Source organism: Procambarus clarkii, chromosome 48 (assembly GCF_040958095.1).
Source record: "Procambarus clarkii isolate CNS0578487 chromosome 48, FALCON_Pclarkii_2.0, whole genome shotgun sequence".
Lineage (NCBI taxonomy): Eukaryota > Metazoa > Arthropoda > Malacostraca > Decapoda > Cambaridae > Procambarus > Procambarus clarkii.
This window is the reverse complement of record NC_091197.1, coordinates 20,330,693-20,343,260: the sequence shown is the minus strand read 5'-3', so window position 1 is coordinate 20,343,260 and position 12,568 is coordinate 20,330,693. Positions and strand designations below refer to the sequence as shown.

Genomic DNA, 12,568 nt, shown 5'->3' with positions numbered 1-12,568 from the left:
GCATGCAATCAGTACTTAGAAACTGTACAATGCCATGATGGACAGTATTGGATAAGGTTACCTTGGAAAATCAACCATAAAACCTTACCTACCAACTATCATATGGCTTATAGTCAATTTAAATCCTAATTAGCAAAGCTAAGGAAAAGGCCTGAGCATTTACAACTCTACTGTGATATTATTGCTCAACAGCTAAAGAATAAATTCATGGAAGTCGTGAAACGCGACAATAAACAAAAAAGTCATTTTTTACCACACATGACAGTAATCAGAGAATCAAAAACAACTCCTTTACGGATAGTATTTTAATTGTAGCTCTAAATCTGGACCCCAAGCATCTAGTCTGAATGATTGTTTGCAACAGGTCCAAGTCTAACTCAGAAATTGTATGACAAACTGCTGAAATTTATACTTAACAAATATGCATTTTCAGTGGATAAATGTAAGTAAGGCCTTTCTAGGAGTTGGCTTACTGGAAGAAGATAGACTTCACTAAGTTTCTATGAGAAGAGGACCCAGAAGATCTAAATAGTCCTATTATGACATACAGATTCTCCATGGTACTCTTCGGTGCTACATCTAGCCCATTTCTCCTGCAAGCAACTCTAGATACTCCTCTGCAAAATCATCAAGTTCCTGCAAGGCTAAAATCAGTCAAAATGTATACGTAGATAATTTTCAAGGGACAGTTAACAGTACTACTGAACTGTTACAAATATATCAAGAGGTCAACAAGCAGCTACAAGGTGCCAACATGCCACTACAATCAAGGGCCTCTAATAATGCAACACTGAATAATCAAATAACAGATTACCCTAAATATCTCGTACCAGAATCACAAAAAGTGTTAGGTATGGAATGAGACCTAATCTCAGGCACAATATCAATCAAATCAGTACCAGTAAACTATTGCATTGCTACAAAAAGGGATTTGCTTTCACAGGTTAGCAAAGTATTCGACCCACTTGGTCTATTAAGTCCTTTAACAATCAAGTGGCGTTTATTAGTGCAAGAAGCTTGGCAGACAAAAGTTGGTTGGGATGATCCGCTACCACTCTAGTGGTAGATATGTAGATAAAAAAACAAACAAAAAGCTTGGATGGAGATGACACGAGAACGAACTTTAGTTGAACAGATAATCTTTCTGAGACACATAGTTGGGGAAAAGGATGAAGTTACACTGCATGTATTCGCAGACTCGTCAGCCAGAGCTTTTGGAGCTTGTGTTTACTTAGTGACTTCCTATCAATCATATCTAATCACCTCTAAGGCCAGAGTCACTCCATTAAAAAAGAGGACTTTGCCTCAGATGGAACTAACTATATTGCTAACTGGCACACTCTTAGCAGTGCATATCAAACAAGTCTTGTCTACTGTGAACATCAAAGATGCCATTATATGGTCTGACAATGAAGCCATCTTACTATGGGTACGAAATGACAACTGTCCGACTCCATATGTAAGAAATCGCGTCTTGGAAATTAAAGAAATTTCTGAAGGCTTTCAATTGTTGCATGTACCAACAAAAGATAATCCAGCTGATCTCTTATCCAGAACTATGACGTTTAAACAGTCAGCTAAGGCAGATATTTGGTTTCATGGGCCTCGATGGTTAGTAAATGGTAGTTGGCCAGAACAAAAGTCACACGTCGTTACGAAACAAGCTATAACTACCACCAGGCAGCAAGCTCAAATATCAGTCTTGGATTGTACTCGTTACTCCTCGCTCATCAAATTAATCAATGTAACACAGAACGTGCTTCATCATCTCAGGAAAAAAGGTATAAAATACACTTTTCTAGATGCACTTATCTATTGGGTAAGACAAGCCCAGAGAGAAACTTATGGGAATGACTATGAAAATCTTCCGCATAAGGTAAAACACAATCTCTGTCTGTGGATAGACCAAGAAAATCACAACATTCTGCGTTGTGGAGGGAGACTTAAACACGCAGATATCAATCTAGATACCGTGCATCCATGGCTTTTACCAAAGAATCATTGGATCACCAGGTTGATTGTGTTACATACACATCAACAAATCATCAAACATGGAGGAGTGTTAGACACACTCACACATCTCAGACAGCAGTACTGGATTCCTCAGGGAAGACAGTCAATCAAATCAATCTTGAAAAGCTGCATGATATGCCGAAGGTACGATGCAAGACTTTGCTCTTATTCAGGGCCACCACCGTTATCGAAGGAACGAGTGATCCATCTACAACCTTTTGAGACGACAGGAGTAGATTATACAGGAGCAATATATCTAACAGGGACTGCAGATAAACTACCTATCAAGGCATACATCTGTCTGTTCACCTGTGCCACCACCAGGGCAGTACATCTAGAAGTAACACCCGATATGACTACGCAATCCAGGCTTTCCGCAGATTCGCAGCACACCGATCATGCCCTAAGCTCATGATTTCAGATAACAGAGCAAACTTGGTAGCTGGAGAAGCATGTCTATGGGAAATCTGTTCCCATCCTGCAGTTACTTCCACACTGGAACAGCGTCACTGCAGATGAAAATTTATCCCTCCAAGAGCCCCATGGCATGGAGAATTTTACGAACGGTTAATAGGAACTGTCAAAAGATCCTTGAGAAAATCTCTACACCATCAGAAAATCAATCTTCAAGAACTCCAGACAGTAATCACAGAAATAAAATCCAGGGTGATTAACCTGCCATTGACATACTTGTCTGATGATTCTACTCAACATGAGCCATTAAGTCCTGCCCACCTAATGTATGGAAGACTTCTGACTCTAGTGGATGATGAGATCCTAGATCCCTCATATGTGGGTCAGAGCGAGTTGGTTCAGGGGTATAAGCATCTGTCCATCATAATCCAAAATGGAATGATGTATGGACAAAAGAATATCTTACATCTCTACGAAAACATCACTATGGGGCCAATGTCCCCTCACAATAAATCTGATCACCAGCCTGGCGATATTGTCTTGGTTCACAGTGATGGCCCTAGGGCTGACTGACCATTGGGTAAAGTCGTCTCTGTCCATTCAGATAGCCAGAGGATTTTCAGAATAGTCAAAATCCTGTCTGAAGGAACAACTTCCTTAAAGACATTGGACAAACTCATCCACATGGAATCAGTGAATAAGCTACAGTTAGATCCTGGGAGACCCTCAGACCCTCTAACTCCACATAAGCCACAGACTCCTAACAGGCACACTCGTCCACAACGGACAGTTGCACAAAAGTGTAAGCCAAATTTACACTTATATTATCAATCCGATGGAGAGTAAATGAACACATATGGTTACTATTGTCCTTAATATTGGAATCTGTGCCAGTTCTCTCCCTCTAGAAGATGTGTGAAATTTTACCCACTATATCTATATTATTATCTATGAAATGTATTATTTCTATATCATATCTAAATTATACCAAAATCAATGTGAAAATCATATCAGAATCACTACAGATTCATTAAATCCTACATCTAGATTCTACAGGACAATGCCTATGATCACGTACACCAAAGGGCCCATGGTTGCCTACGTGAGTTTGTGTATGGTTTCTCAAAGTTCTAAATGCTTTGAGAAGTATATCTTATTTAAAAAACTACTGGAACATTCAATCGATTTCCAGTATTGATTAAATTTAATCCTTAATAAGAATCAGTAGTACTAGCAGGAACTACTTATAATCTTTATATCCTATATCTAATTATATTATAATCACATCTTATCTCAATCATATGTCTAGACAGTAAAAATAACCAATCAATATACATTGAAGACTACTTTCCCCAAGTTGGGAGGGGCGAAACTCGGAAGAAGTGACCTACTGGGGCACCCTGAGGTAGAATGGGTGTGTTTATAAACAGTGAGCAAGTGATACGGAGCCCTTGTGAACATTATTCAGCTTAGGACACCTTATTAAATTATCTTTATCACCAGTAATTACTCACTAGAACTGGGGAAGTACCTGGACAATATCTACAAGGAAAATCCTATCACATTATCTAATTAAGAGTGTAGTATGGAGGTCACTCACTCAGGATTTATGACCCTAGCTAGAGACTCTAGTTGAATTAATTTTGCTTACAGTAAATTTTAATTTAGTATAGTACAAGTCCCTAGTAGTTTCCCTCTCATGTCAATCCCGACAGGTTTTCTCACATCTTCGATGCTGCCCTCTGTTCTATTCCTTGCTCTACCTCCTGGGGCTTGCAGAAGTGCATTCCCTGGTGGAATGCAGACTGTGCTCGGGCTGTCTGCTTTAAGCGTGCATCCTGGAAGAAACACTGATGCTGGCGAACGGCTGGTTTATTTTGTTTTGGAAAGCAAGTGCTGTGGCCCATAGAACCATCCGTACAGCTAAGCATGAGAGTTGGAAATCTTATGTATCCACCTTTATGTCCAATACTCCTCTGCCGCAGATCTGGAAGAAGATCCGCAAGATTGCAGGTAAGTTAGTTCCAGATGTCTCGCCATTTCTTCACCTCCGTGGTACTCTGGTGGCGGACCCAGTGCAGGTCGCGACCGAACTGGGTTCCCACTTTTCTTCTGTTAGCTTTGGTTCTCGTCTTCCTCAATCCTTCCTTCTTCATAAGCATGTTCTTGAATCCCATCCCTTAGATTTCCACACTCATCTCTGCCTTCCCTCTAACGATCCCTGCTCTTTCTCTCTGAACTTCAGTCTGCCCTGGCCCTCTGCAGTTCTATGGCAGCGGGCTCAGACAACATTCATTATGAGATGCTTTGCCATCTCCCTCCTTGCACGTCTCAGTATTTATTGGGTCTGTATAACCAGGTCTGGGAGTCGTCGTCAGTCCCTGAGGTTGGCTCGATGCCGTTGTACTTCCTATTCGGAAACCGAGATCTCTCGGGACCTCCCCTAAGGACTTTCACCCTATTGCTCTCACGAGTTGTGTCTGCAAACTCTTTGAGCGTATGGTAAATGTCCGTCAAATGTTGTTCTTGGAACACCATCACAACCTCTCTCTTGATCAATTTGGTTTTCGAAAGTGCCATAGCACGACTGATGTCCTGGTGAACTTGGAAGTCTATATTCGTACTGTTTTTGCTGCAAAGACCTCCGTTGTTGCTGTTCTTTTTGACCTGGAAAAGGCTTATGACACAACCTGGAGATACCATATTCTGTCCCAATTTTGTTCTTTAGGTCTTCGTGGTAATCTCCCTCTCTTTCTCCAAAGCTTCCTCTCTCGAGTAAGGCTTGGTGCCACACTCTCTGCCTCTCTGCCGAGCAGAGCGCCGCCCTGCTCCTTATTGTCCTAACTGCATTGTCCCTCTTCAGTTGTGCATATCCTTGTTGAATGTCCTGACTTCCAGGACGAGTGCATCTCTTGCATTCTGACCATCCCCCGCGGTCACTTTTTCCTGGATAGAATTCTTGGTAAATCAGATACTTTTGATATCGTTCGCGTTACGCGTTTCTGTTCTTGTATTGGCGTCCTCAGTGATATTTAGCGCCCTCTGATTATTCCGCACATCTGATGGTGCTACATAGCCTTCCCAGCTTGGTGCCTTCTTTGATAATTACTTACTTACTTACTGTTTACTTGTTTACCACTCTGATCATGACAGGTTTGGAGGAGAATTAAGTGAAATTATAATATTTTTTAGCACTTATTAATTTGAGTTATCAGTGATTCATGAGAGTGATTTTTTAAATGGATTAAATTGTTAAATAAGTGATTGTTACCTCACATTGAGCTACCATTCCTAAAAATGTTCATGATTGACATTACTGTCAGCGTAGACGTTAATACCTGCCTAATTCACAATTTTTATAGTCAACATAAGAATCAAGGAAAGAGCAGAAAGCCTATTGGCCCATACGAGGCAGCTCCTAATTAAATCCATCCCGACACATTCTTACTTATATCTCACCGACGCGTCAAACAATTCACCGATCGCCACATGTGCTATATTTTCCTGTAAGTCAAAAATTCTGTTTCTAGACCAGTATTTACCAAGGTCTTTCCTGAATTTAAATTTCCGAGTTTATATCCATTGTTTCGAGTTCTATTTTGTGTTCATCCGTTTAAAACAGTATTAATATTCGTTCCGTTATACTCTTTTTATCCATTCGTACATTCCAATCATGTCACCCATTTTCTCTTGGTCATTGTAGAGAATGCAGGTTTAAGCTTTCTTAATCTCTCTTCACAAGAAAGATTTCCAGTTCCTGGGATTACCTTCGTCACCCGCGCTATAGAGCCGCGAGCTGCAATCACTGAAATGACACAGTTTACCTTCAAGTGATGCTTAGAAGCTTATAGCGGGACGTGGCACCAGTAGCGGGCAGCACCACTGGCGGGCGGCACCAGTGGTGGGCGGCACCACTGGTCGGCGGCACCGCTGATGGGCGGCACCACTGGTAAGCGGAACCATTGGTGGGCGGCACCACTGGTGGGCGGCACCACTGGTGGGCGGCACCACTGGTAAGCGGAACCATTGGTGGGCGGCACCACTGGTGGGCGGCACCACTGGTAAGCGGAACCATTGGTGGGCAGCACCACGTTGGGCGGCACCACTGGCGGGTGGCACCACTGGTAAGCGGAACCATTGGTGTGCGGCACGACTGGTGGGCGGCACCTCTGGCAGGCGGCACCACTGGTAAGCGGAACCATTGGTGTGCGGCACGACTGGTGGGCGGCACCTCTGGCAGGCGGCACCACATGTGGGCGGCACCACTGGCGGGTGGCACCACTGGCGGGCGGTACCACTGGCGGGCGGCACAACTGGCGGGCGTCACCACTGGTGTGTGGCACCACTGGTGGGCGGCATCACTTGCAGGCGGCACCACTTGCGGGCAACAAAACTGGTGGGCGACACCACTGGAGGGCGGCACCACTGGCGGGCGGCACCACTGGTGGGCGGCAGCACTGGTGGGTGAAACCACTAGCGTGCGGCACCACTGGTGGGCGGCAGCACTGGTGGGTGGCACCAATGGTGGGCGGCTTCAATTGCGGGCGGCACCACTGGTGGGCGATTCCAATTGCAAGCGACACCACTGGCGGGCGACACCACTGGTGGGCGGTACCACTGGTGGGCGGCACCACTGGTGGGCGGCACCACTGGTGGGCGGCACCACTGGTGGGCGGCACCACTGGTGGGCGGCACCACAGGCAGGCGGAACCACTGACGCGCGACACCACTGGCGGGCGACACCAATGGCGGACGGCATCAATGGCGCGCGGCACCACTGGCAGGCGGCACCACTGGCGGGCGGCACCAATGGCGCGCGGCACCACTGGCGCGCGGCACCACTGGCGGGCGGCACCAATGGCGCGCGGCACCACTGGCAGGCGGCACCACTGGCGGGCGGCACCAATGGCGCGCGGCACCACTGGCAGGCGGCACCACTGGCGGGCGGCACCAATGGCGCGCGGCACCACTGGCAGGCGGCACCACTGGCGGGCGGCACCAATGGCGCGCGGCACCACTGGCAGGCGGCACCACTGGCGGGCGGCACCAATGGCGCGCGGCACCACTGGCAGGCGGTACCACTGGCGGGCGGCACCACTGGCGCGCGGCACCACTGGCAGGCGGCATCACTTGCAGGCGGCACCACTTGCGGGCAACACCACTGGTGGGCGAGACCACTGGTGGGCGGCACCAATGGCAGGCGGCATCACTGGTGGGCGGCACAACTGGTGGGCGGCACCACAGGTGGGCGGCACCACTGGTGGACGGCCACTGGTGGGCGGCATCACTAATGGGCGGCATCAATGGTGGGCGGCACCACTGGTAGGCGGCACCATAGGCGGGCGGCATCACTGGCAGGCGGCACCACTGGTGGGCGGCATCACTGGCAGGGGGCACCAACGGCGGGTGGCACCACTGGTGGGCGGCACCACTGGTGGGCGGCACCACAGGCAGGCGGAACCACTGGCGCGCGACACCACTGGCGGGCGACACCAATGGCGGACGGCATCAATGGCGCGCGGCACCACTGGCAGGCGGCACCACTGGCGGGCGGCACCAATGGCGCGCGGCACCACTGGCGCGCGGCACCACTGGCGGGCGGCACCAATGGCGCGCGGCACCACTGGCAGGCGGCACCACTGGCGGGCGGCACCAATGGCGCGCGGCACCACTGGCAGGCGGCACCACTGGCGGGCGGCACCAATGGCGCGCGGCACCACTGGCAGGCGGCACCACTGGCGGGCGGCACCAATGGCGCGCGGCACCACTGGCAGGCGGCACCACTGGCGGGCGGCACCAATGGCGCGCGGCACCACTGGCAGGCGGTACCACTGGCGGGCGGCACCACTGGCGCGCGGCACCACTGGCAGGCGGCATCACTTGCAGGCGGCACCACTTGCGGGCAACACCACTGGTGGGCGAGACCACTGGTGGGCGGCACCAATGGCAGGCGGCATCACTGGTGGGCGGCACAACTGGTGGGCGGCACCACAGGTGGGCGGCACCACTGGTGGACGGCCACTGGTGGGCGGCATCACTAATGGGCGGCATCAATGGTGGGCGGCACCACTGGTAGGCGGCACCATAGGCGGGCGGCATCACTGGCAGGCGGCACCACTGGTGGGCGGCATCACTGGCAGGGGGCACCAACGGCGGGTGGCACCACTGGCAGGCGGCACCACTGGCGGGCGGCATCACTGGCAGGCGGCACCACTTGCGGGCGACACCACTGGTTCGCGGCACCACTGGTAGGCCGCAACACTGCATGGCAGGCGGCACCACTGGGTGGCGGCACCACTGGTGATCGGCATCACTGGCGGGCGGCACCACTGGCGGGCGGCACCACTGGCGGGCCGCACCACTAGTGGGCGGCACCCCTGGCGGGCTGCACCACTGGCGGGCTGCACCACTGCCAGTCGGCACCACTCGCGGGAGGTACCACTGGCGGGCTGCACCACTAGCGGGCGGCACCACTGGCGGGCGGCACCACTGGCGGGCTGCACCACTAGTGGGCGGCACCACTGGCGGGCTGCACCACTGGCGGGCTGTACCACTGCCAGTCGGCACCACTGGCGGGAGGTACCACTGGCGGGCGGCACCACTGGCGGGCTGTACCACTAGTGGGCGGCACCACTGGCGGGCTGCACCACTGGCGGGCTGCACCACTGCCAGTCGGCACCACTAGCGGGAGGTACCACTGGCGGGCGGCACCACTGGCGGGCTGCACCACTAGTGGGCGGCACCACTGGCGGGCTGCACCACTGGCGGGCTGCACCACTGCCAGTCGGCACCACTGGCGGGAGGTACCACTGGCGGGCGGCACCACTGGCAGCTGCACCACTAGTGGGCGGCACCACTGGCGGGCTGCACCACTGGCGGGCTGCACCACTGCCAGTCGGCACCACTGGCGGGAGGTACCACTGGCGGGCTGCACCACTAGCGGACTGCACCACTAGAGCGCGGCACCATTGGCAAGCGGCACCAATGGCGGGTTGTACCACTAGTGGGCGGCACCACTGGCAAGCGGCACAAATGGCGGGCTGCACCACTGGCGGGCGGCACCACTGGCGAGTGGCACCAATGGCTGGCTGCACCACTGGCGGGCTGCACCACTAGTGGGCGGCACCACTGGCGGGCTGCACCATTGGCGGGCTGCACCACTGGCGGGCTGCACCACTGGCAGGCGGCACCACTGGCGGGAGGTACCACTGGAGGGCTGCACCACTAGCGGGCGGCACCACTGGCGGGCGGCACCACTGGCGGGCTGCACCACTAGTGGGCGGCAACACCGGCAGGCGGCATCACTGGCGGGCGGCACCACTGGCAAGCTGCACCACTAGTGGGCGGCACCACTGATGTGCGGCATCACTGGCAGGCGGTACCACTGGCGGGCGGTACCACTGGCAGGCGGCACCACTGGCGGGCGGCACCACTGGCGGCTGCTCCACTGGCGGGCGGCACCACTGGCGGGCGGCACCACTTGCGGGCAACAAAACTGGTGGGCGGCAACAATGGCAGGCGGCACCAATTGCAGGCGGCACCAATGGCAGGCGGCACCACTTGCAGGCGGCACCACTGGTGTGTGGCACCACTGGTGCGCGGCTTTATTGGAAGGCGGCACCACTGCTGGGCGGCACCACTGGCGGGCGGCATCACTGGTGGGCAGCATCACTTGCAGGCGGCACCACTTGCGGGCTACAAAACTGGTGGGCGACACCACTGGAGGGCGGCACCACTGGCGGGCGACATCACTGGTGGGCAGCACCACTGGCGAGCGGCACCACTGGTGGGTGAAACCACTAGCGTGCGGCACCACTGGTGGGCGTCAGCACTGGTGGGTGGCACCACTGGTGGGCGGCTTCAATTGCGGGCGGCACCACTGGTGGGCGATTCCAATTGCAAGCGACACCACTGGCGGGCGACACCACTGGTGGGCGGCACCACTGGTGGGCGGCACCACTGGTGGGCAGCACCACTGGTGGGCGGCACCACTGGTGGGCGGCACCACTGGTGGGCGGCACCACAGGCAGGCGGAACCACTGGCGCGCAACACCACTGGCGGGCGACACCACTGGCGGGCGGCACCAATGGCGCGCGGCACCACTGGCAGGCGGCATCACTTGCCGGCGGCACCACTTGCGGGCAACACCACTGGTGGGCGAGACCACTGGTGGGCGGCACCAATGGCAGGCGGCACCACTGGCGAGCTGCACCACTGGCAGGCGGCATCACTGGTGGGCGGCACAACTGGTGGGCGGCACCACAGGTGGGCGGCACCACAGGTGGGCGGCACCACTGGTGGACGGCCACTGGTGGGCGGCATCACTAACGGGCGGCATCAATGGTGAGCGGCACCACTGGTAGGCGGCACCATAGGCGGGCGGCATCACTGGCAGGCGGCACCACTGGTGGGCGGCATCACTGGCAGGGGGCACCAACGGCGGGTGGCACCACTGGCAGGCGGCACCACTGGCGGGCGGCATCACTGGCAGGCGGCACCACTTGCGGGCGACACCACTGGTTCGCGGCACCACTGGTAGGCGGCAACACTGGTGGGCGGCACCAATGGCAGGCGGCACCACTGGCAGGCGGCACCACTGTTGGACGGCACCACTGGTTGGCGGCACCACTGGTGATCGGCATCACTGGCGGGCGGCACTACTGGCGGGCGGCACCACTGGTGGGCTGCACCACTAGTGGGCGGCACCCCTGGCGGGCTGCACCACTGGCGGGCTGCACCACTGCCAGTCGGCACCACTGGCGGGAGGTACCACTGGCGGGCTGCACCACTAGCGGGCGGCACCACTGGCGGGTGGCACCACTGGCGGGCTGCACCACTAGTGGGCGGCACCACTGGCGGGCTGCACCACTGGCGGGCTGCACCACTGCCAGTCGGCACCACTGGCGGGAGGTACCACTGGCGGGCGGCACCACTGGGGGGCTGCACCACTAGTGGGCGGCACCACTGGCGGGCTGCACCACTGGCGGGCTGCACCACTGCCAATCGGCACCACTGGCGGGAGGTACCACTGGCGGGCTGCACCACTAGCGGACTGCACCACTAGAGGGCGGCACCATTGGCAAGCGGCACCAATGGCGGGCTGCACCACTAGTGGGCGGCACCAATGGCGGGTTGCACCACTGGCGGGCGGCACCACTGGCGAGTGGCACCAATGGCTGGCTGCACCACTGGCGGGCTGCACCACTAGTGGGCGGCACCACTGGCGGGCTGCACCACTGGCGGGCTGCACCACTAGTGGGCGGCAACACCGGCAGGCGGCATCACTGGCGGGCGGCACCACTGGCAAGCTGCACCACTAGTGGGCGGCACCACTGATGTGCGGCATCACTGGCAGGCGGTACCACTGGCGGGCGGTACCACTGGCAGGCGGCACCACTGGCGGGCGGCACCACTGGCGGCTGCTCCACTGGCGGGCGGCACCACTGGCGGGCGGCACCACTTGCGGGCAACAAAACTGGTGGGCGACACCACTGGAGGGCGGCACCAATGGCAGGCGGCACCAATGGCAGGCGGCACCACTTGCAGGCGGCACCACTGGTGTGTGGCACCACTGGTGCGCGGCTTTACTGGCAGGCGGCACCACTGCTGGGCGGCACCACTGGCGGGCGGCATCACTGGTGGGCAGCATCACTTGCAGGCGGCACCACTTGCGGGCAACAAAACTGGTGGGCGACACCACTGGAGGGCGGCACCACTGGCGGGCGGCATCACTGGTGGGCAGCACCACTGGCGAGCGGCACCACTGGTGGGTGAAACCACTAGCGTGCGGCACCACTGGTGGGCGGCAGCACTGGTGGGTGGCACCACTGGTGGGCGGCTTCAATTGCGGGCGGCACCACTGGTGGGCGGTTCCAATTGCGAGCGACACCACTGGCGGTGACACCACTGATAGGCGGCACCACTGGTGGGCGGCACCACAGGCAGGTGGAACCACTGGCGGGCGACACCACTGGCGGGCGACACCACTGGCGGACGGCATCAATGGCGCGCGGCACCACTGGCAGGCGGCACCACTGGCGGGCGGCACCACTGGCGGGCGGCACCAATGGCGCGCGGCACCACTGGCAGGCGGCATCACTTGCCGGCGGCACCACTTGCGGGCAACACCACTGGTGGGCG

At 55.9% G+C, this 12,568-nt stretch overlaps 1 protein-coding gene across 1 annotated transcript; it reads right to left on the bottom strand.

The window, feature by feature from the left end:
* Nucleotides 1–10,226: 10,226 nt before the first annotated feature.
* On the bottom strand, nucleotides 10,227–10,544 carry LOC138351143 (uncharacterized). Its single transcript, XM_069302779.1, has one exon. It carries the CDS (start codon nucleotides 10,542–10,544, stop codon nucleotides 10,227–10,229), a length of 318 nt encoding a protein of 105 aa, XP_069158880.1.
* Between the last annotated feature and the right edge of the window lie 2,024 nt (nucleotides 10,545–12,568).

What these genes read in the sequence shown, in the direction of transcription:
- LOC138351143 (XM_069302779.1), bottom strand. Translation starts at nt 10,544, where the DNA reads ATGCCGCCTGCCAGTGGTGCCGCGCGCCATTGGTGCCGCCCGCCAGTG.